Source organism: Halichondria panicea, chromosome 12 (assembly GCF_963675165.1).
Source record: "Halichondria panicea chromosome 12, odHalPani1.1, whole genome shotgun sequence".
Taxonomy (NCBI): Eukaryota; Metazoa; Porifera; class Demospongiae; order Suberitida; family Halichondriidae; genus Halichondria; species Halichondria panicea.
Genome location: NC_087388.1, coordinates 5,319,918 through 5,343,032, shown reverse-complemented (window position 1 = coordinate 5,343,032; position 23,115 = coordinate 5,319,918). Strand labels below are relative to the sequence as shown.

Here is a 23,115-nt window from a genome sequence, read left to right as displayed (position 1 = left end):
ATCATAGTACCAGCTGTTGAGGTCATCCCGGGAACAGTGTTCATTTGTGATATTGAAGGACTGGTACTTGACTATCCTGGAGTGACTGCAACCATCAACCTGGGCTTTCAGAGCTCTCTGTTCAATGAGCCATTTGATATCACCAACCAAGCTCTCGTCATCTACAATTGCTCAGCAGGAAAAAGGTATCACCACTTTTCAAATTCACAGGCTATTTGGTGTTTAAAAAACTGGCCCTCTTTCCCATTCTACAGCTGTAAGGATTGCCTCGGGCTCAACAGTCCGTGTGGATGGTGTAACCTCAACAAGCAGTGCAGTGGAACATTAGCTCCTTGCAGGAATGCATCTCACTTCCTACAGGTGAGCTTATAGCAGGGCTGTAATAAGATTTTTTAGGTGGGGGGGGGCAGAAAAAAGGAACAGATCCTCTGTGACGCATGCATGGGTGGGTCCAGGAGGGGGAAATTTCCCCTCCCGCCCCGCCAGAGGCGAACTTTTTACATTTTGTATGTTCTCAGAGATAAACAGGAGAAAGATACATAAATAAAATAATCTGCATGTGAGAGCTATAGCAAAATAGTTTATTCGACGTGGAAGCAAAGTCACGAGCAACTGCTTCAAAGTCAGTTAGCAAAACTTGTGTATATAAAGTATATATAGAATAGACGCTGGAGATTCATCGAGCTTCGTAAGAAGAAGATCCTATACTTTCTTCATCATGGGCAGGCTGAGGTACTGAAGAATGAATATTGTGCCATAGTGAGCTCTAGCTATATAAATTTCAGCTGCATGTGGATTAACTTACTTTAGTTACTGTACAGTGTTGTTGCAACAAACCATGCACATGCATTTAACCAATGTGGTTAGATTAAAAGGCACTAAATAATTATAATATCAGGACTGTGATCTGCTGAACTCTGCAGAGGAGTGCCCCACCCCATTTCACTGTCTGAAAATCAGGGGGGCTCTGCCCTCCAAGTTTTCAGAGTGGGGGGGGCAGTTTCCCCCCCAGCCCCCCTGGTTCTTACGGCCCTGTATAGTGACCTGTGACTCTATACATCCTCTGTACAGGTGTCTGGAGGCAACAACTTCACTGCCGAGTGCCCCCTTTTGGACACACCCCCCTCTGATGGGTACACTCAACCAGTAAGAGTGGCCCAGGACCTTCGACTGACCACTAGGAACCTCATAGCCCCCGTAAGTCACATGACCTCTGTAGTTAGCTATAAAGCTTGAGTTTAATAATTATTAGTTGGTACAACAAGTGTTCATGCACAATGTACTATTAAACTTATCTAGCTCACATACAGCTGCATGCCTGTTCTACGTGTATTGTAATACTGGATTGTTCCTCCATGTCCATTAGACGGATGGCTTTGAGTACTATTGTGTTGTGAATGGAGTTAGTCTGACAGCTCAGTATGAGAATGAGAGCTCTATCCTGTGTACAGTGGGCAGTGGACAAGTGAGTATTGATGGCTAGCTTAAGTGATTGAATTATCCAGTGGAATGAAGAGGATCACTTGTACTGTTTGTCACAATACATATACTTGCACACAATTACGTGACTGATTAACATGTATACATGAATGTTGCAAATTCCGCTGTGCTAATACGCCTCTCGGTATTTTTATTCGCTCCAAAACTTTAGAGTGTATACAATAATAATAATATCCATACGTATATACTCAGTAGCCACTACTACTAGCCAGTCTAGCCACCATGTGGTCAATGTGCTTAGAAGTGTAAAGGTCAACTATTAGCATTACTCATGCGGCTCAGTGCTTCTATAAATACTTTCTACCAACATTATTTGGTAAAAATTGCCTAATAGGCTTACCTATTAGGCTGTAATATAATAATGTATTATAATACTCAATGCTCCACCCACCTATATTAGTCTTAAAATTATGCTAGCATAATTTTATTGGCCTAATTGAAGCTCGATCTGACCACGAATATTTTACCTAGCGACCTTGCCTACCTTACCTGCAGTGCAAGCAGCAACCACGAAAACAAAGTGACTAAATATTGCTTAACCATAAATGTTTTTCCCACTGAAAATTACCCGCTATACAGTACATACTTGTAAACAGATTCCAATGAGTGTAGGGGCAGCTTAAATGTTTGTAGTATAATTAAATTACATTTTAGTTAGGCCGTACATTGACTTTCCATATGATCTTGCAATACACATGTACACACCTATAGTTAACCCGAGGCACGCCACGGGTTATAGTAGTTGGTCAGTCTGTGTGTCTGTCTTCTGAGTCTACTTACCTGGCTGCGATAGCATTTCCTTTGTACCATGGATAGCCTCAACAAAACAAGGTAGTAGTTTTAAATTTGGAATTTGGCAAAAATAGAAAATAAAATAAAAAGGAGCAAAAGCGAGAGAACCTGCACATTAGCATAGCAGCATTGACTCGAGGCTGTAGACTAACTTAACCTCAAATTAACGCCGTTAATTAAGTTTGCACTTGCTCTTAGTTACATAATTGATCATAAGCATAATCGAGCATAGCAAGGGGTCCAGCAAAATCGGACCACTTTTTGCAACTATAGGTAAGTAATGGTCGCCATTATGCATAATGGTTTCCTAGCTGGTAATGGTCGTTAATATTGAAAAATCTATTAGTGAAACAAAGACACATGCATGTGGATGTATAATTTCGATGTGTTACGTCATAATTATGGGGTGTGGTTTCCTGTCAAAAAATTTTCAGGCGCTTTGCGGGATAGACCCCAGCTTGGCCTGCCATTTTAAACTTATGCTTGCTCCATCCTGCATGTATATTGCATACTTGTAAGCAGTGACAATTCTGTGTGCAGCTCACCTCTGCTGGGGTCAACGGTTCCATTGTCGTTGTCGTGGTGATATGGACGGGGAATGGCGTCAACCACACACTAAGCAGCATCATGGAAATAACTTCAGGTAAACTCTTGTCACAAAAATTATGTCAAACGTTTACACACTAACACACACAGTGACGTTGTATGATTGTCGTGATTTGGCAAGTGGATGTTCCTCTTGTATTGCGGCCAGAATGGGGTCAGAGTTTGCATGTGGGTGGTGTGGAGGTAGTTGTGAGGTGACGCAAGAGTGCTCTAACAGTTTCGTTATTGAAGGGAACAATTGTCCTGCCCCTGTCATCAACTCATTCACTCCAATGTCAGGTAACAATTACGCTCATGCGCGCCTGTGCTATCTTGCTACCATCTGTAAATCTAAGATATCTACAGCTATGATATACCAATCCCTCCCGGCCCCCACAGGACCATTTGAGGGTGGTACAGCCATCACTGTGAACGGCACCGACCTCGGAATAACCTTTACCGATATTCAGAACGCCACCCTTACATTAGGAGGCATGGCTTGCACTCCCACCAACACTGGTTACATACCAGGGCGTCAGTTTGTCTGTGAGACCATCAACTTCGTAACTGAAGGGGGGTCCAAAGAATTCTCTCTGACCATTGGCTCTAGAGTAGCCATTGTAATGGCTGGCTCTTTCACTGCAGTGGATCCTACTGTCAGCAGTGTGACTCCGACCTTTGGATTCATTACCGGAGGGACCACAGTTGTTGTTAGGGGGACTAAACTGGACGTGGGTAACCAGGAGGATACTAGAGTCTCTCTGGAGATCAGTGGGTCAAAATACGCATGTAACATATCGTGAGTGATACTATAATTAATAGCTGGTGCTCAAATTTTCCCTGCAGATTTATCCAATCTGAGGAGATTCGTTGTACTACGTCAACAGTAAACCTCCCCTCCGATGCTTTGGTGGTGGTGTCCATTGATGCTGCCAGAGTCAGCAATCCAGGAGTGGTATTCAGTTATCTTAACAACCCCAATGTGACTGTTGCATCTCCTAGCAACACCATTCCCAGTGGAGGCATCACACTGACCTTTACTGGAGTTTATTTGGACGTTGTACAACAGCCTGTGTTGGAGATCTACCAGCAAATGGGGGCTCTTCTAGTAAGCCAGCAACTATAATTATGTTTGATGTATATACTCTCTCCCCACAGGGGAGCAACTGCATTCTTGTGGACAATACCACAATCACATGCTTGACTCCTAGTCTAGGGACAACCTCACTCACCCCATTGGACTATGCCCTGCTGTTTGACGACGCCCCACTCATCACACAAGCACGCTTTCCGATTAATGTCCAATCAGATCCCTCCAATTTCCAACTAAATAGTTCCCAAGAGGTCATCAGTGGTACGGAGACGCTCATACGCATTTTGGTACGTCTTATATAGCTAGTACACTGACCATACTGTTACCGTGTGTGTATCCAGGGTGATAATCTCGACTCAGTGGAGATCAGTGAGATACGAGTGACAGTGGGAGGGGAGGAGTGTGTCAAGACACCCAGTAGTTTAAGTGATAGAAGAAGTGATATATTCTGTACTGTCCCCTTGGAGCCCCCTAGAGGGGAAGACCGAGCCATCATAAATGTGAGGTATTAATAAACTGTAACTGTGTCACTGCAAGACCCTTTCAGGTGACCATTGGGAGAAACATCGCTCAAGTATTGGACCAGCAACTGACATACACAGGTCTAGGGGTGGCGGCAATGGTTCCTCTAGAGATCATCATTCCCAGTGTTTTGGGTGTAGTTGTGGTGGTCGTGTGTGTAATGATGATCATATTCGTCTGCTTGTATCTAAACTCTCGGAGAAAGTCCATGTCAATTGCTAAGCATGAAGAAATTGTGGAGCTCGTTGCTACCGGGTAAGTATTGGTTAACAAATCAATTTGTATGTTAATTTACAGTTTTCATATTGCAGAGAAACTCAAGATCTAGAGGTAACAGATGGAAATACTGCACTTGTTAGTAAGTTTCAGGCTTAGTAAATGTTGTATAGTTTCTGTTATACATATCACTGACCTATAGAATCAGAGCTTGTTGAGATTGCTGAGTCCATCCCAGACTCATTCAAAATACCAGCCTCCATATTGAAGCTCTCCAGTACTGCAATTGGACAAGGTAAAGAATGATGTGCATTTCACTTAATTTATGGGATGTCACTCACTATACAGGTGAATTTGGCATTGTGTACAAGGGCATCCTGACAGACTGGAAAAATGTACCAATACAGGGGGTGGCCGTGAAGACACTAAAAGGTGACATTATTTAATAATTACTTGTAGCTTATAATTGTATGTTGTCAACCGCACATTTTTTCTTGAGTATGTTCTATAGTTGTCCATTGATTTGATTTCCGTACCAGATATTTGATTTCTATACCAGATATATGTCCTCTGACCCTTTACAATTTCTTGCTACTAATAGTACAACACTCACAAAATATTGTCTGCAGGTCTGTTCTCGTTGTCGGATGTTCAGAGCATGGTGTGTGAGGTGAACAAGATGCAGGACTTTGACCATCCTCACGTCATGTCCCTGATTGGGGTGTGTTTCGATGCTGGCCCCGGCATTGCCATAGTGATGCCATATATGGCCAACGGGAGCCTCCTCGACTACCTCATGAGAGAGAGGAGCAGCCTTGAGCTGGATGATGACTGTGAGATAGATCAGGTATCTCTTATGGAATAATTATCTTTTGTACAACTAGGGTGAGCAACTTTTTAATCGAGAGTGTAGGTGTGGCTGACCTTTAATATACCGTATAGCGGGTAAATTTGTAATTTTGGCGATTTGCAAATCAAGGTGAGGTTCCCCAAAATTAATTGATACCGGGCTCAGTCCCAATCTATCGCACGAGATAAGAATGCCATGCAGCTGATCGTCAAATTAACAATTGCCATTAATAGTTCAATTGCCTCTTTCACCAAATTTACCCGCTATATATGGTAGATCACGGCACCAACACATTTTTTGATCAGCTATTATGCCACAGATTCTGGCAGTGAGGAAACTGCTACTAAAGATGTGCCATCAGATAGCACTGGGAATGGCCTACTTGGCTGAACAGCAGAAGTTTGTCCATCGAGACCTTGCAGCCAGGAACTGCATGTGAGTGATTCTGAACCATTGACAGCTAGTGTGTACAGAGAGATAAGTACATGTATGCATCTATTGTTTATATACATCACTGCTAAAATTTTGAGAGCTTTAATTTGATATCCAATTGTGTCGATATATCGTATTAGCCTCACATTCAATACTCATGCACTTGTTAGATACGTGCTCACTTGACAGGACATGATCAGTGATTAGTTGTCTCAGTGTGCATTTTTTCAGGCTAGACTCGGGAGGAGGTATCAGGGTGGGGGACTTTGGTCTGGCTGAAGACGTCTATACTAGCGGTTACTTCAGACAGACCGACCGAGCCAATGTGAAGCTGCCGTACAAATGGATGGCCTTGGAGAGTCTCAACGATGCTATCTTCACAGAGAAAACTGATGTGGTGAGTCAATGTGCATGGTATATAGACCCATACTTCTTAAGGTTACGGTAAATCGTTTGCTTATTAATTATTCATGAGCTAGATCTAGTGATCTTTTCCAGCTAGAATGAGCTGGAAGTCCAGCTGAAACGCAGTAGTCATTTCTTCATGGCTCGAATATACATTTTTAAGAGATAGCTTAGGTACAGTACAGTGGCGGATCCAGAGGGGTTCCAGGGGTTCCATTGAACCCCCCTTTCTTATTGCTGACTAAGCCTAAGGTTTTTTATTTTTGGCTGAGTGAGCATTTTTTGAGGTTACAGTAGTACAGTCACACCTACGTGGCTATTACTGTCTGGAACTAGCTCTCTAGGCCAGAAACAATTACACAAGTAGTGAAGACCTAGATGGATGTCAGTACCCTTTTTACTTTCAGATTAGTTATTTTTTGGGACAGTGCGTGGGCGTTATCCAAAATTTCGCACTGTTGGAACACACCTTTTCTTTTTGCTGGATCCGCCACTGCAGTATACTGTAGCTTCACTATATGCAGGGCGGGTCGAAGAGATATTTCGAAAAAAGGCTACTGAAAGCTCACAAGAAGCTGTTTTCCTTGGTTCTGACCGCCATTTTAAGTAGAGTTAGTCTGCATATTATTATTTTGTTGGCCTGGAGAGCAAAAAATGCTTCGACCCGCCCTCCAGAATGGTAAGAAGCATCATAATTATAAGAGCAAGAACACAGAGTAAGAAGTATTTTTGAAAGTTTAAAATGGCTACTAGTTTGTATTGTTTCTAACTTGCATGATGATCGCTCAGAGCTTCCACTGGAAAATGTTTTGAAGACTGACACAGGATGATACACCAATATATTTATCTTGTATGTGCTTCAAACTTTTATCATGGCATTTATAGTTTCACAAAAATCATTATAAGAAAATCATGAATATTCATGAGCAAACTATTTACCGCAATCTTAAGATTCCATGCACCCTCTAGCAATTTGGTGAAATAATGTCCAACACTGAACATCATGTAACGAACCCCTATAAAAATGGCTCTGAAATACTGTATAAGAATTCAAACTCAAATTACATGACATTGTGTGTTTAATCACCCATACTTTGGTTCATATAATTATTATTGTTGCTCTCAATAACGTAAAGGAGTGCTATTTTTGTCCATGTGCCCAGTGGTCATACGGTGTGACTGTGTGGGAGGTATTTAATGGAGGACGGACCCCCTACCCTGCCGTGGACCCACACTCCCTCATCCAGCTGCTGGGAGAGGGGCGGAGACTAGAGAAACCTCTCACTGCAGCCTGTGCTACCGAGATGTAAGTACTGCCATGAACTCAAATTGTGCTCAAAGTCTCTGTTGTTGGTTGGTGGGGGAGGGGGTAAGTGCATGGACTGGGGTTGGCTGCAATTGTTCCGCTGCACCTCTATAGCATTAATAATGTATGGATTGCCAATTTGGTCTGATTGTGAGGCACATAATTATGTGTTACGAGTAACTTACATCTGTCCTTGCAATTTCAGTATAGGGCTAAAAAAATTAATAGCATTGTAGTTTTATGTTTCATTCCAACTTCCATACATTTCCCCCTACACTCACTCAGTTCTGTGGTGATGCATCAGTGTTGGAGGGAGGACCCGGAGGAGAGGCCAACCTTCTCACAACTGTCCTCCATTGTGGAGAAGCTGCTGACATCCGTTGCTGGCTACACTCAGCTTGGTATGGTGCTACTAGACACCAGTCAAGAGGAGGAGCAACTCAGTAAGTTAGTGTATATGTATAGACCAAACTTGTAGGTTTACTGTATATATATTCACTATATACTTACAGCAAAAATTGTTAGTTGTGAGTATTACTAGCTTTTTATAGCTAGTGTGTGATAAAGTGCACTCTTGGAGTCTTGGTGTAGACTGTATACATACATGCCTGTATATATGCATGCATGTATGCTATTTAGTTTGAGCCCATCATCTGATTTACCTCTACTGTAGAACATGACTACATATCTCCGCCAACTGAAACCCCTCATCACTATGGCAACCTTCCGTCAGGTGACCCTCTAATATATGAGAATAGTGCCTACGGCCTCGGGGCCACTGATCAAGAGGAGGAGCAGCTCAGTAAGTAACATGCATGTAGACATAATCTGTTTGACTAAGATTATAAAGATTTACTGCACACACTGTATGATAAATTTTGTTTCATCTTCTTTCTGGCAGACAATGTGCCCACGGTGACGTCCACTGGTGAAGTCCATTTGTCAGGTGACCCTCTAACAACTGAGAATAGTGCGTAAGGCCTCAGGGAAAATGTGACTCCAGACAATTAATGCTATTAACTAGCTAGAATTATATAATTTTTAACTAGAAATATAATTGTTGAATGGTTTTCCTGTACTAGATCTAGTGTACATTCACAATTTTTTGTATGTTTGTACCATTTTAATTGATAATAATGTTAAGACTTCACGCATGAATTCAAGTGCATGTTTCAAGAATGGGACATTCCACGTTAACTCAACACAAAAAAATGAGCACACCCTCCGATTTCAACGAAACTTGGCATATACATGTAACTAAGAAGCCATATGATATATGGGGCTAGGATTAATTTAATGCCCAGTACAAAAATAATTGTAACTCTCTATTCTGCAAACAGTACGTTAATTTTAACTGATGCTCGCCAGAATATCAATCTCTATAATACTATACCTCGCCCGAATCACGTGAAGATATTTCTGCAATATTAGTTTTCACCCACTGACCTCAATTGTGTTGCCCCCTTTTCCCCATTGATAACTCAATCCAGCCACACCCAATACCCTTACTCCCCTTTTGCGAATAATAGTCGGAATATTAATGTGAAGGGGATCCTTGATGTTTTCGACAGCAAAGTACTACTTTTGGAACTGCAGGACGCACACCTATAATTATCAATACATGATGAGGTTCACATTGGCACCAAATTGTAGCGTACACCCTCATGCAGCTACTCACCAAATGACATCTTGGGAATGGAAATGCAATCAAATCAAGCCCAAGTGCATGTACCAATTTTTATTTCTTAGAAGTTCTTAAAAGTTATACGTACTGACTATAGAAGTTGTCAACAGAGTTGTATCATAGATCTATAGTTGTATGGCCTTAAATCTACATCACACTAAAAACAATTTATTTAGACCAAAGGAAAAGTTGATCAAGAAACAGATATAAGCCGGTAAGGTGGACATTGATGAGATTTTTGACACATGATACAATATACTGTACGAAAGAAAAGATAGTCAACGTGAACCTCATCATGTATTGATAATTAGGTGTGCATCCTGAGTCCTGAGTGTCCATTTCAAAAGAGAATAGACCAAGCGGTTCAGCAGATACCTTAATGTTACTATTATAGACGGGTAGTAATGTCAGATTTTTCTCTGTTTTTAGGATACTAATTACGGTGGCTCCTACTGTCAGCAGTGTGACTCCAACCTTTGGACCCATGGCCGGGGGGACTACAGTGGTTGTGAGGGGGACTGCACTGAACGTGGGTAACCAGGAGGACACTAGAGTCTCTCTAGAGATCAAATTACGTCTGCAAAATATCGTGAGTGATACTATTAAGTAGCTATTGACAATACCAAACTTTTCTTCCCAGCAGGTCTATCCAGTCTCAAGAGATTTTGTGCAGAATCTCAGCATCAAACCTCACCTCCACTGCATTGGTGGTGGTGTCCATTGATGCAGCCAGAGTCAGCAATCCAGGAGTGATCTTCAGTTATCCTAATGTGACTGCCGTGTTTCCTAACAACACCATTCCTATAGTGGAAGCATCACACTGACCTTTATTGGAGTGAATTTAGACGTGGTACAACTCATTGTTTTGGAGGTCTACCACCAGCCAATGGGGGCTCCCCTGGTAAGCTACCCTATAGCGAGTAATTTTGGATGGTCACAAATTGCTGAATTAAATTTTTGCAGCTACTTGTGGCTTATTCAAGGCGTTGTGTTCAAAAATATATACAGTATTACTATATACATGATGCACTGTCCCTCCCTTATACAGAGGAGCAACTGCAGTGTTATGGACAATACCATGCACCATCACATGCTTGACTCCTGACAACGACCTTACTGACCCCATTGGACTATGCCCTACTGTTTGATGATGTCCCACTCACCACACATGCAAGCACGCCTCCACATCAGCGTCCAATCACGTAAATTAGATAGTTCTCTAGAGGTCACCAGTGGCACAGAGACGCTCATACGCATTGTGGTATGTATTATTAGCTAGTATACTGACTATATTGTTACCATGTGTGTATCCAGGGTGATAATCTCGACTCAGTAGAGACCAGTGAGATAGGAGTGACAGTGGGAGGGGAGGAGTGTACTACGACACCCGGTAGCTTAAGAGGGAGTGAAATCATCTGTACGGCCCCGTGGAGCTGCCAGGAGGGGAAAACCAGCCATCATACAAGTGAGTGACTTTTAAAACTGTATATAGCTAAATCGTGTTATTGTCCCCTTCAGGTGAACGTTGGGAGCAACATCTCTCAAGTATTGGACCAGCAATTGACCTACACATGCAAGTCCTGTGACTGTAGTTCCACTGGACCATCATCCGGAGTGTATTCAATAAAGTGTGTGTCTGTTCCAGCTGTAACTGTTAGGGTTGCAATGCAACAGAAACTACAGGCTTCTCTGCATGTGATTCCCAAGAGGTCACCAGTGGCACAGAGACGCTCATGCAAAATAATTCCATGCACAGGAATGGCAGACAGTTCAAAGCAGCAGCCCTCTCTCTTAATTGTGCCCTTTGACGCTTAGTAATTATTATATAGTATAATTATAATTATCATTGTGTCCGAATATACAACTAATATAACAATGTACTGCTGGGTGTTGCAGAGAGATGGTTATTTTGATATAATCCTCTATCTTATACATTTGGCTAATTTATATCTGGATATATTATCTTTTAACAATACTTGTTCACTACTGCATGATAATATTATTGCATGGAAGAATAATAAAAATGTGCAAAGCGTGTATTATACTTGATCACTACGCTACGATAAACACCGATGTGTGTAATAAACTACATTGTACCATGCATGGTCCGTTGCACCAGCTATCACTACATGCATGCATGCATGCTGCAGAGCAATTACATTACTCCATATACATTAGTTATAAATTGTCTGTTGTAGTAATTTCTTCCCTGGGGTTGTACGCTCCGCTGTTCTTAATTGTTAGAGGATAACTTGACGGAGGGTCGACATAGTGATGAGCGTCTTCATGATCAGTAAGTGTGGGTTCACCGTCACATTCTGCAGTAAAAATGATGACATAAGCTAGCCAATCCAAACATAATAGCCTTGATTCAAACCCACTACTTTAAACAACTGAGGATCCTTCACTTTGCATGGGCATAATAATATAGTAGTAGCGGTATACTGAACAAATGCAAAAAGTCTTTATATACGTATATACGAAATGTGCATGTCGTAGGCTACCATACGGGTTATTATCGTACTGCTAAATTGTTCTAGTACAATAGTTTCAACATCGTGTACTATCCTGAGTTGTACGAATATTAAATGGGTAGATTGTACGAACATTTCACCAACGAAAGTTATACCCGCTATAATTATACGATATAGAGTAAAATGTTGCTTACTGAGCTCCTCTGCTTCTTGAAGTGGGTTCAGTAGCACCATACCAAGTTCAGTATAGCCAGAAATGGATGTCAGTAGTCTCTCCACAATGGAGGACAGTTGTGAGAAGGTTGGCCTCTCCTCTGGGTCTTCCCTCCAACACTGAGACATCACTTCAGAACTGTGTGAGGATAAGAGGGAATGTATACAGTCAATTGTAATGACTCAAATGATATGCAGCCCTATAATTATATAGCTCTCTCCAGTCTACTCAGATTGCCAGCCCTGCTTCCAAAAGTTTAAAGGGCTTGCTAAAACAGGGCACAATGAAACTGCTACGATAATAGTTATACGTATACGAAGCCAGAGTATACACTCACATCTCTGTGGCACAGGCTGCGTTTAGAGGTTTCTCTAGTCTCCGCCCCTCTTTCAGCAGCTGGATGAGGGACAGCGGGTCAACGGCAGGGTAGGGGGTCCTTCCTCCATTGAAAATCTCCCACAAAGTCACACCATATGACCACTGGGCACATGGAAAACAAGTAAAATATTGTATGTACTAGCAAACTTGAGGGTCATCTTAAGGCCTACGACGTACTGACTCACCACATCAGTTTTCTCTGTGAAGATGGCATCCTTGAGACTCTCCAATGCCATCCATTTGTAGGGCAGCTTCACATTGCCTCGGTCATTCTGTTTGAAGTAGCCACTAGCATAGACGTCCTCAGCCAGACCAAAGTCCCCCACCCTGATACCCCCTCCCGAGTCCAGCCTATATAGAACCATGCACATGCACTGAGACAATTATTATCTAACCAGTGTGCGAATGCTCATATTTATATTGGTGCATGATCTGTACAACAGTCCACATGCAGTTTGTCAAATCAATACAATCATATCTAGTTGGCTTGTGATGCTGTTACAATATTGGATACGTATAATATATAAAATAGCAACGAAAGTTCTCTCATAATAATTTGTAATTACCTCGTGCGCGCAGCAGAAATAGAGTGATTGGTGTGTGTGTGTGGACACAAGTAAACTATACGTTTTCATGGACTGCTGCTTTAACTGCTGATGTGACGTGTTTTCTAATCATTGACAACCTCATCGTGCTTTATAGTCTTGTGGATTCACTATCATTCCCCATAATGTGAAGGTCATTAACAGTAAAAGCTATCACTATTATATGTGTATTCTGAACTTTATAGATTAGATTATACTATTGATGCTTGTCTTCTCTGTATACACACATGCAGTCGATGGTTCACTCACATGCAGTTTCTGGCTGCAAGGTCGCGATGGACAAACTTATGCTCGGCCAAGTAGGTCATTCCCAATGCTATCTGATGGCACATCTTTAGTAGCAGTTTCCTCACTTCCAGAATCTGTAGAAAATGTCAAGAGCTTCCTCACACAAATTGTTGGTGTTCTGAAAAAGCTCACCATGCACCTTGTCCTATAATGAGACTATCCCCATAAAGCTCAAATTGAACTATTATAGCTTTGATAATAGTATTGATATAGATACTGAGAGGCTTTAGTTCAACTAGCTATACCACACACCTGATCAATCTCACACTCATCGTCCAACTCAAGGCTGCTCCTCTCTTTCTTGAGATAGCTAATGAGGCTCCCGTTGGCCATATATGGCATCACTATGGCAATGCCAGGGCCAGCATCGAGACACACCCCAATCAGGGACATAACGTGAGGATGGTCAAAGTCCTGCATCTTGGTCACCTCAAACACCATGCTCTGAACATCGGACATTGAGAACAGACCTGCAAGGTAGACAATGAGGTTATAATTGCAGAAATTGTAATCTCTATAGGGGGAAGCATAATTATTTGATTTCCATGCATGCATGTATGCTTAATAAGCTATAGCTATGATATTATACTGTATTGATGTCAGAGTAATGCACCTTTTAATGTCTTCACGGCCACCCCTTGAATAGGTACACTGTTCCAGTCTGTCAGAACTCCCTTGTACACAATGCCAAATTCACCTGTATAATTATAATAAGGCGACATTCCCATTAAATTATTTGCACATCTTTCTTTACCTTGTCCTATTGCAGTACTGGAGAGCTTCAATATGGAGGCTGGTATTTTGATTGAGTCTGGGATGGACTCAGCAATCTCATCGAGCTCCGATTCTGTGGGTCGGTGAATATTCAGTGCAAACTATTAATAAACTTACTAACGAGTGCTGTGTTGCCATCCGCAGGAAATAGATCCTCCTGTGTTCCCCTGTAACAATGAATAAGACGATTGAACAGCTATATAATTATGGCATAGACAATAATTATTACGTATTAGCCACGATTTCCATCATCTGCTCATGCATAGCAATTGACATGGTCTTTCTTCGAGACTTTAGATAGACACAGACAAAAATGGTCAGCATTATACACACGATCATCACAATAACCCCCAATACACTCGGGATGATGATCTCCAGTGGATCTGCAGTCACAGGACTTGTGTAGGTCAGTTGCTGGTCCAATACTCGAGAGATGTTGCTCCCAACGTTCACCTGAAGATCACAGTAACATAATTTACGGTTTAATAGCTACGTATTATAGTCACTCACCTGAATGATGGCTGAGTTTTCTCCTCCTGGCGGTTGCAAGGGGACAGTACAGAGGACACTACCTGTACTATTGGAGGATGTCTTGGTACACTCCTCCCCTCCCACGGTCACTCGTATTTCACTAGTCTCCACTGAGTCGAGATTATCACCCTGGATACACACACAGTAACAGTATAGTGCCAGTGCATGTACTAGCTAATAATACAAACCACAATGCGTATGAGCGTCTCTGTGCCACTGGTGACCTCTAGAGAACTATCTAGTCTAAATTTAGAGGGATCTGGTTGGACGCTGATGGGGAGACGTGCTTGTGTGATGAGTGAGACATCATCGAACAGTAGGGCATAGTCCAATGGGGTCAGTGAGGTTGTTGTCAGACTAGGAGTCAAGCATGTGATGGTGGTATTATCCACAACACTGCAGTTTCTCCTCTGTAGCGGAGAGACAGTGCATCATGTATTGAGCATTCCACCTAGTGCATTGAAAATCATTGCATAGAAACAACACGGATACAACGAGTGGTGCAAGCTGCGCTGTGCTAATGCCTCTCGCCGTTGTTTTGCTTTCACTCAAAAACTATTAGAATAGGTGAAGAGGTATAATGTTACGTTATTATTGCTGATTACAATTGTTGACATAATTGAATTCCACACAGTCATTAATATAGGGGAGGAGCTGAATGGAAACATAAGCCTATCGATCTGATGGCTTGAAGAATAATCTTCAACAATACTGAAGCAACTGTATGTTATTTAAACGGCCTGTATAGCCATTTAAATAACATGCAAACCCAAACAGTGGGAGCAAACCTTTGTCAAACGCACAGAGTATAGGAGAGAATTTAAGCACAGACAGTATAGTATCTAAACAAACAGAAATGTATATCTATCTACTGAGAAGAAAAACTTGTGTACATGTATCTATAATTATTGTTACCAGACTTGTGTACATGCATCTATTGTTATCTATTCTATATGGTATCATTGTCGTGTTTTGTGGCTTACCGGTATACCAGGACCTCAAGAAAAAGAAGTAAGTCACTGGATTCTCTAACAAGTGGGGGCGAGCGCGCATGCGCATTACATCCACAGCCACTGTGTGCCTGTTCCAGCTTTAACTGCTCAACGGTTGCAATGCGACGAAAACTAACAGGCTTCTAGCCATGTTCTCGATTCATGGATTAGCAAACTAAAGCTTATTTCTGGAGCTATGACTAGTTTGACTCACATTGAAGGTCTCTTCAGAATCTTTTGTAGCATCATCTGTTCGCACCAAGTTCTATTCAACTTATAAGTTAGTATTACACTAAAGCGCTAGCTTTTTGTTGGCTATATATATACGAGAATCAGAAAAGATAATTATGTTAAAGCAGCTAGTTATAGTAGCCATTTGTGAACTCTTTGCAGACACACCCTTTAATTATTCCTGTAGACACACACACAGTCAGCTTTACCGTATCTCTCGTGCGGCTACGCCTCGAGGCATAATAACTTTTTACAATCACACATCATTATTTACAGTGTAGAGACTAAAATAATAGGCTAGTTATAAGTAGGCGATCTTCGAAGGCGACAAAAAACACTGTTTTTTAATTGTTGCTTTATAGATTCATGATCATTCCCCATTACGCAAAATGATGTGTGGTTTTCAGTTTTCAGGCAGGGTACGTGACTATTGTGTCTCAAATGTGTGGTTTTTCCTGCATTTTTTCTTGATAGTTGTGAAAACCACACATCCTTTTTTACAGTGTGCTGTCTGTCTCATCAGCAGTTAAAGCAATCCATGAAAGTGTGTATTTCTCAAACAGCTCATTTTTGTGTCCACACGTACACACACAATATACACACTCAATCACTCGACTTCTTCTGCACGCTGCGCATACACGGGTAATTTCGATAAAACAAACTTTTACATTTAGACTCTCTATAGTTACTACGGTAGTTGCTGACTCACCAGAGGAGCACCCATTGGCTGGTAGACCTCCAACACAGGCTGTTGTACCAGATCCAAGTCCAGTCCAGTAAAGGTCAGTGTAATGCCTCCACTGGGAATGGTGTTGCTAGGAAACACGGCAGTAACATTGGGGTTGTTACGATAAATGAAGACCACTCCTGGATTGCTGACTCTGGCAGCATCAATGGACACTACCACTAATGCAGCGGAGGTGAAGTCTGTTGCTGAGGTCCTGCAATGAATCTCTTGAGACTCGATAGATCTGAAGGGAAAATGTTGGCAATAGCTACTCAATAGTATCACTCACGATATGTTGCAGACGTAGTTTGACCCACTGATCTCCAGAGAGACTCTAGTGTCCTCCTGATTACCCACATCCAGTGCAGTCCCCATCACAACCACTGCAGTTCCCCCATCCATGGATCCAAAGGTTGGAGTCATACTGCTGACAGTAGGTTCCACTGCAGTGAAGGAGCCAGCGTTTACAATGGCTGCTCTAGAGTTAATGGTCAGAGAGAAGTCTTTTGACCCTTCTGTTAAAAAATGAGTGGTCTCACAGACAAACTGCTGCCATGGTATGTAACCAGTGATGAGGGGAGTGCAGGCCACGCCTCCTAATGTAAGACTGGAGGTCTGAATGAGGACAAAAGTTTTTCCGAAGTCAGTGCCTGTCACAGTGATTGCTGTATCACCTTCAACTGGTCCTGGGGATATAGGTCAGAATTAAGTTTTGTATCATCACATTAATTATAGTGAGTTAGCATTAGTATACTATAATTATACACTCACTGCATTCTTACCCGACATTGGAGTGAATGAGTTGATGACAGGGGCAGGATTGTTCCCATCAGTAATGAAAGCGTTGGAGCACTCTTGCCTCACCTCACAAAAACCCCCACACCACCCACATGCAAACTCTGACCCCATTCTGACTGCAATACATTCCAAATATCCACTGGCCAAGTCACGACAATCATACAACGTCACTGTGTGTGGGTACGGGGTTAACTAGTAGATTGTCTAGACTATCTGGAAGCGTCTATCATGCATAGTCGACAGATATAACGGTACCTGAAAATTGTTGCATGTTGTTGCTCAGTGTGTGGTTGATATCATTCCCCATCCAGGTTACCATAACAACCACAGTGACACTTCCAACACCAGGGGGAAGTGTGAGCTGTAAACCAAATCGTCAGTATGTACAATTAGTACAATTATCATAATTATATGCTTGCTATTATTTAATAGGGAATGTGTTTACAAGTACATGACTGTGTACACTGTAAAAAATGATGTGTGGTTTTGACGCAAGTGCATAACTATTGTGGCAACTATCAGGAAAAACGCACGTTTGCCACAATAGCGTAAAAACCACACATCATTTTTTACAGTGTATAGCCGCACGAGGAATACGGACTGTGTCTGTGTCTGTCCTAGATAACTGTTACGAATATTGCAATGCCTAAGCTTCTAGCCATGTTCTCTTAGTTTTATGCAAGAAACATGCAGCAGTCATTGTGAGACTTGAGCTCCTCTTCCATAACACTAGTTGTATTACTCTAGATCTTGCTCTAATTATTTCTTGTAAACAATGAATATCGTGATACACATTATACAGTCCTAGTTATTCTACATACTCTATAAAATTTGGAGCGAAGCAAAATGCCGAGGCGCATTAGCACATGTACAGCGGAACTTGCAACATTCATATACATGTTAATCGAGCACGTAATTGTGTTCAAGTATCTTTTGTGACAAACAGTACAAGCGATCCTCTTCATTCCACTGGATAGATAATTCAATCACATAAGCCAACCATCACAAAAATTGTAAAATACTCACTTGCCCACTGCCCACTGTACACAAGATGGAGCTCTCGCTTTCATACTGAGCTGTCAGACTAACTCCATTCATAAGACAATAGTACTCAAAGCCATCCGTCTAATGGAGAGGGAAACTATGGAACAATATATCAGATACTTGTGTCATGTGCATGACTCACGGCGGGTATGAGGTTCCTGGTGGTCAGTCGAATGTCCTGGGCCACCCTTGCTGGTTGAATGTACCCATCAGAGGGGTGTGTGTCCAACAGGGGGCACACAGCAGCGAAGTTGTTGCCTCCAGACGCCTGTACACTGGATGTATAGAGTCACAGATCACATGCATGACCTCACCTGTAGGAAGTGAGATGCATTCCTGCAAGGAACTGATGTTCCACTGCACTGCTTGTTGAGGTTACACCATCCACACGGACTACTATTCAGCCCAAGGCAATCCTTACAGCTGCATGTACACAATGGGTTATAATTATCATATAGACATAATTATTGTATAGACAATGTTTTTGATTTGAGAACATAACTTTTATAGTATGGCAAACATAACTATTTTTGACTAGCCTTGTCCACAGGCTGAGTTAAAGCTGGAACCTATCTACCTGGACATAATTTTAGATAGCATACTTTCTTTGTCATTTCTCTAGCTGTATTTTCAGTGAAGTATACACGTTACAATGTTACTACTGCGCAAATTACTATCGCTATAGACACGCCCAGATACAATCTATCCCAGGCCTATTTGTTCGCCCATCCGATATAAAAGGACTAGCTACTCACATAAAATGATTTGTGAAAGTTGTATTTATCTAGAAAACTAAACTTGTCCTGAATGATGTATACCTTTCTCCTGCTGAGCACTTGTAGATGGTGAGTGCTTGGTTGGTGATATCAAATGGCTCATTGAACAGAGAGCTCTGAAAGCCCAGATTGATGGTTGCACTCAGTACTTCAGGGTAGTCAGGTACCAGTCTTTCAATATCACAACTGAACACAGTTCCCGTGGTGACCTCAACAGCTGGTACTATGATAGGTGGGAAACGTCCTTCACTGTCCGCCAGATGACAGAATATATTCTCTCCAGGAAGGGGATTAGGCAGGCCGGGGGAGGTCAGGGTCACTGTGAGCTGTGGGGGTCAGTTTATGAATGATCTCAAATACAAATATAAACACACAAGCCTTACCTCATTATTAGCAAAAATATCAGGATCAAGCACAAGTTGCATAGGCTCCACAGTAGCAGCAGTAAAACAGCTGGCACTGTCCTGTGACCATCTAATGGAGAGATCGGTATTCTGACACTGCGAACGACGAGAGCACTTGTTCTCCACTATACACCACCCACACAGTGGGCAGGGGTCATTGGTACAACTGGTACAGTCTATATGCTGGGAACACTGCTCTATGTGTACTTGGAACGCCTACAGAGAGGGGAGTCCGGGGTTGATAAGGGGAGGACATACTAGCATTAACTCACAGAGTTTGTAGTGGCTGCTGTGATGTAGTCCAGTCCCTCTTTCCATGACAAAAGATACACACCAGGTGTCACTGGAAGATTGTAGAAATAACTATTAGCATCCAGGATAGATGTACCACTGACATCATACTGTGAAAAAACAATGCCATTATTACATGCACACTAACTGACTCAACCATCCAGCACTTACTCCTAGTATTCTACTATCATGGTACGTTGCAACAAACACAAAGGAAAACTGCTCCAGCTTCACAGCTACTGAAGCAATGGGCACAAGACTGTTTCCGAAGTAGATACGAAGTGGTGCTATTAGGTCAATGTCATCATTTGGAAGGATAAGGCCAACTGGACTGGTTGTGTCACATCTGTCCATAGTTATCTGGAAAATGAAGTGTATATATATATATGACTGTGCATGTGAATTACTATAATAATAATAACGCCAGTATATGGCATACAAACCTGAGGCTGAGGCAGAGTATCGCAGCTTTCTGAGGAACCTGTTTTCCATGCTAAACCTATTTCTTCTCCAACAGTCCGTGACACAATACAAGAGTCATATTTAGCATCCATAGCTTCATTGACAGCAGTGATATTGACTACACAAATAGAGTTAGTACCCACGCAAAGATTTATAACAGCAATGGGTCCAGATATCCCACTGAAATCCTCCACTAATGACACTGCACACACATGAGTATGTTCAGCAATCGACTGAAAGCCGCAATCGAATCCCAGTTCATACAAAGCAGTCACTCCACAGGTACTTGGGCCTCCACAATCAGGCAGGTTGCAAACACGTAATAGTCTTATAGCTCGTGCACTTACAGGTTGATAGTCAACGACAACATAATAGGCAAATCCACTACTTACAAAACCACCGAATGGATAGAATTGTCGTCCAAAATCACTAACCCCAAAAACCAGTTCATTGCTTGAGCCTGATGGATTGTTTTCAGAAGATCTACTGAACTCCTCTCCGAATTGTTGCAGTACCATTCTTTGACCTATATCAGTTATTGCTCCAGTGTAGAAACTGTCTCCTGACGTAATGATAGCTACTCCAAATCCTATATCTTCCCCTATAGCATTACTGACACTCTTGATAGGGCCAGCACTGAGGTTGCTTGCATTGTAGACAGAGCAAGAAAGATCTTCTAAACACACCACCAACATCCCAGTAGAGCTCAGGGCAAGTCCTTCATCAATGATAGTAGCTCCTAGATCAACTGTCTCCTCTTTTATTAGCCGTGCATTCAGTCTATACAGGTAGTTGTCTGCAGCAATGAATGTTCTCCCAATGGAGTCAACTTGCAGTCCTGGGAAAATTCCTGTGTGACTAGAAAAGTAGAAATCTTGAGAATATGCTGCTCTTTGCAACAGAAGCAAAAATAAGAGTGACAGTAACATAGCTGTTAGTCTTACCAGAGGTAAAGCGGAATGGTCTTTACATGCATGCGATGGCCCTAAATAGCGTGTGTTAGATAGCCTTGTTCCCAGGCCGATTTGTCTCTTATAATTAGGTTGTCGACCTAGCTTTATTTTAGAGACAAATTGGCTTAGGAACAAGGCTATAATAGTGTTATAACAAGAGTCAGTCACAATAGAACTCATAATAGGGGTGGTTTATAATAATAAGTGTGGTATATAATAATATATATACTATATACACTTAACACTGTTACATGAATATATCAAGTAAATGTACCTATATAGGACTCATGCGATTAAAACATACAAAACCATAACAAAATGGTTGTGTTCAAGACATGTATGGCAGGGTCTAAACAAAATTATAACTTGATTTATAATTAGATTAGTGTTCTTGTTTATATTCATTCCATATAGTAAACATTAATTTATGAGTATAAATTATGCTATACTGCTGGTAAAACTGCAATGTTATGCTATGCTCAAGATCTATATTTTTAGCTCATAAGTTAAAATGACGCTAGGTTGACCTAGCGTTATTTTAGAGACAAATCGGCCTGGGAACGAGGCTAGTTTATAATAATAGATATGCCTGGAATTTAAATTCACCCGGCAGCAGAAATGATCAAGCATTCCTGCATGTGGTTTACCTTTGACCGAAATTACATGCCTTAAAATAGGTACAGCTGCATAATTATGATCAATATAAAAGTGAAAACTCGGCCTGGCAACGAGACTAAAGATTGACTGGCTATGATAAAAACTTACTTTGAGAGAATGCTAAGCAAAATATAGCCCTATAATTATGCCTCGAGGCGTAGCCGCAGGAGGGATACGGTAAAGCTGACTGTGTGTGTCTGTGTGTGTCTGTCTGTGTGTCTGTTCCAGCTGTAACTGCTCAACGGTTGCAATCCGACGAAAACTAACAGCTTCTATAGGCTTCTAGCCACGTTCTCTTGGATTTTGATTCGTGGATTAGCAAACTAAAGTTTCTTTCTCGAGTTATGGCTAGTTTGACTCACATTGAAGGCTGTTACAGTCTCTTCAGAATCTTTCATAGCATCATCTATTCGCACAAACTTTCTATTCAACATATGAATTAGCCTTGCACTAAAGCGCTAGCTTTTTGTTAGCTACAAGAGTCAAAAAATATCTGTATAAAATATATAAAATATATAAAATATTTATATAAAATATAAACAGCTAGCATTTCATAGCATAGTAGCCATCTCTTAGGACACACCCTTTAATTATTCCTGTGGATGTAATGCGCATGCGCGCTCATTCCCCACGTGTGAGAAAATAATATCCAGAATCCAGATTCTCCTGGCAGAGTCATCTTTTTCATGAGGGCCTGGTAAGCCACGAAACACTACCATTACCAATATAGATATGTATACAAATCTTTTCTTCTCAATAGATATTATAATACACTGAACTAATCTTGGAAGAATCAATTTTCTTCTTTCTTGAGGTCCTGAACAACAATAGATGCATGTAAATAAGTATTTTCTTCTCAGTGAGTTAATATAGATAAGCTAACTTTAATATAAATTCATTATAGAAACTACTATAACACTAATACTTTTTGAGCGAAAGCATAGCATGGCGAGAGGCATTAGCAAGCGCATGCTTGCAACACTCGTTATATCTGATACTAGACAAAAATTAATGTGTATACGGAGAAAAATCTGAAAACGCTAAATAACTACTCTAAACTAATGCTATATAGGAGTCGACAACTATAGAGGTTGGTAGATTATGCTGGCATAATTTTCAGCATTATAGGCA

At 41.5% G+C, this 23,115-nt stretch overlaps 3 protein-coding genes across 4 annotated transcripts; 2 read left to right on the top strand and 1 right to left on the bottom strand.

Moving 5' to 3' along the window:
• The first annotated feature begins 4,523 nt into the window (after positions 1 to 4,523).
• LOC135345505 (tyrosine-protein kinase receptor UFO-like) lies at positions 4,524 to 5,573 on the top strand. Its single transcript, XM_064542921.1, has 5 exons — positions 4,524 to 4,747; positions 4,804 to 4,850; positions 4,911 to 5,003; positions 5,057 to 5,140; positions 5,338 to 5,573. Exons 1-5 carry the CDS (start codon positions 4,590 to 4,592, stop codon positions 5,571 to 5,573), a joined length of 618 nt encoding a protein of 205 aa, XP_064398991.1. The 5' UTR covers positions 4,524 to 4,589.
• Positions 5,574 to 5,904: 331 nt separating this feature from the next.
• LOC135345306 (fibroblast growth factor receptor-like) lies at positions 5,905 to 7,705 on the top strand. Its single transcript, XM_064542739.1, has 3 exons — positions 5,905 to 5,993; positions 6,222 to 6,387; positions 7,559 to 7,705. Exons 1-3 carry the CDS (start codon positions 5,908 to 5,910, stop codon positions 7,703 to 7,705), a joined length of 399 nt encoding a protein of 132 aa, XP_064398809.1. The 5' UTR covers positions 5,905 to 5,907.
• Positions 7,706 to 11,382: 3,677 nt separating this feature from the next.
• LOC135345190 (plexin-A2-like) lies at positions 11,383 to 22,505 on the bottom strand. Of its 2 annotated transcripts, none has more exons than XM_064542559.1 (24): positions 20,356 to 22,505; positions 20,084 to 20,272; positions 19,894 to 20,022; positions 19,601 to 19,837; positions 19,260 to 19,543; positions 18,756 to 18,864; positions 18,584 to 18,709; positions 18,424 to 18,522; positions 17,653 to 17,758; positions 17,382 to 17,567; positions 16,889 to 17,285; positions 16,582 to 16,813; positions 14,838 to 15,059; positions 14,629 to 14,778; positions 14,348 to 14,571; positions 14,236 to 14,285; positions 14,099 to 14,191; positions 13,958 to 14,041; positions 13,597 to 13,814; positions 13,306 to 13,418; positions 12,637 to 12,802; positions 12,411 to 12,553; positions 12,054 to 12,211; positions 11,383 to 11,703 (listed from the first exon to the last, which is right to left on the bottom strand). In XM_064542559.1, the coding sequence occupies exons 1-24, from the start codon at positions 21,505 to 21,507 to the stop codon at positions 11,564 to 11,566; spliced, it is 5,007 nt and encodes a 1,668-aa protein (XP_064398629.1). In that variant the 5' UTR covers positions 21,508 to 22,505; the 3' UTR covers positions 11,383 to 11,563. The 2 variants fall into 2 exon arrangements, with proteins under 2 accessions (XP_064398629.1, XP_064398628.1); XM_064542558.1 differs by having other exon boundaries at positions 16,582 to 16,843; positions 20,356 to 22,504.
• Positions 22,506 to 23,115: the final 610 nt, after the last annotated feature.

Bases quoted from the DNA above. Each gene is read 5' to 3' on its own strand.
- LOC135345190 (XM_064542558.1), bottom strand. From the start codon at position 21,507: ATGAGTTCTATTGTGACTGACTCTTGTTATAACACTATTATAGCCTTG. The intron at 18,523-18,583 runs GTGAGTCATGCA...CCTCTCCATTAG, and splicing joins CCAGGAACCTCATACCCGCC to ACGGATGGCTTTGAGTACTA. The intron at 17,759-18,423 runs GTGAGTATTTTA...TTTGGTTTACAG, and splicing joins GTACAGTGGGCAGTGGGCAA to CTCACACTTCCCCCTGGTGT.
- LOC135345306 (XM_064542739.1), top strand. From the start codon at position 5,908: ATGTGCCATCAGATAGCACTGGGAATGGCCTACTTGGCTGAACAGCAG. The intron at 5,994-6,221 runs GTGAGTGATTCT...GCATTTTTTCAG, and splicing joins CTTGCAGCCAGGAACTGCAT to GCTAGACTCGGGAGGAGGTA. The intron at 6,388-7,558 runs GTGAGTCAATGT...CCATGTGCCCAG, and splicing joins TCACAGAGAAAACTGATGTG to TGGTCATACGGTGTGACTGT.
- LOC135345505 (XM_064542921.1), top strand. From the start codon at position 4,590: ATGGTTCCTCTAGAGATCATCATTCCCAGTGTTTTGGGTGTAGTTGTG. The intron at 4,748-4,803 runs GTAAGTATTGGT...TTCATATTGCAG, and splicing joins GTGGAGCTCGTTGCTACCGG to AGAAACTCAAGATCTAGAGG. The intron at 5,141-5,337 runs GTGACATTATTT...TATTGTCTGCAG, and splicing joins GGCCGTGAAGACACTAAAAG to GTCTGTTCTCGTTGTCGGAT.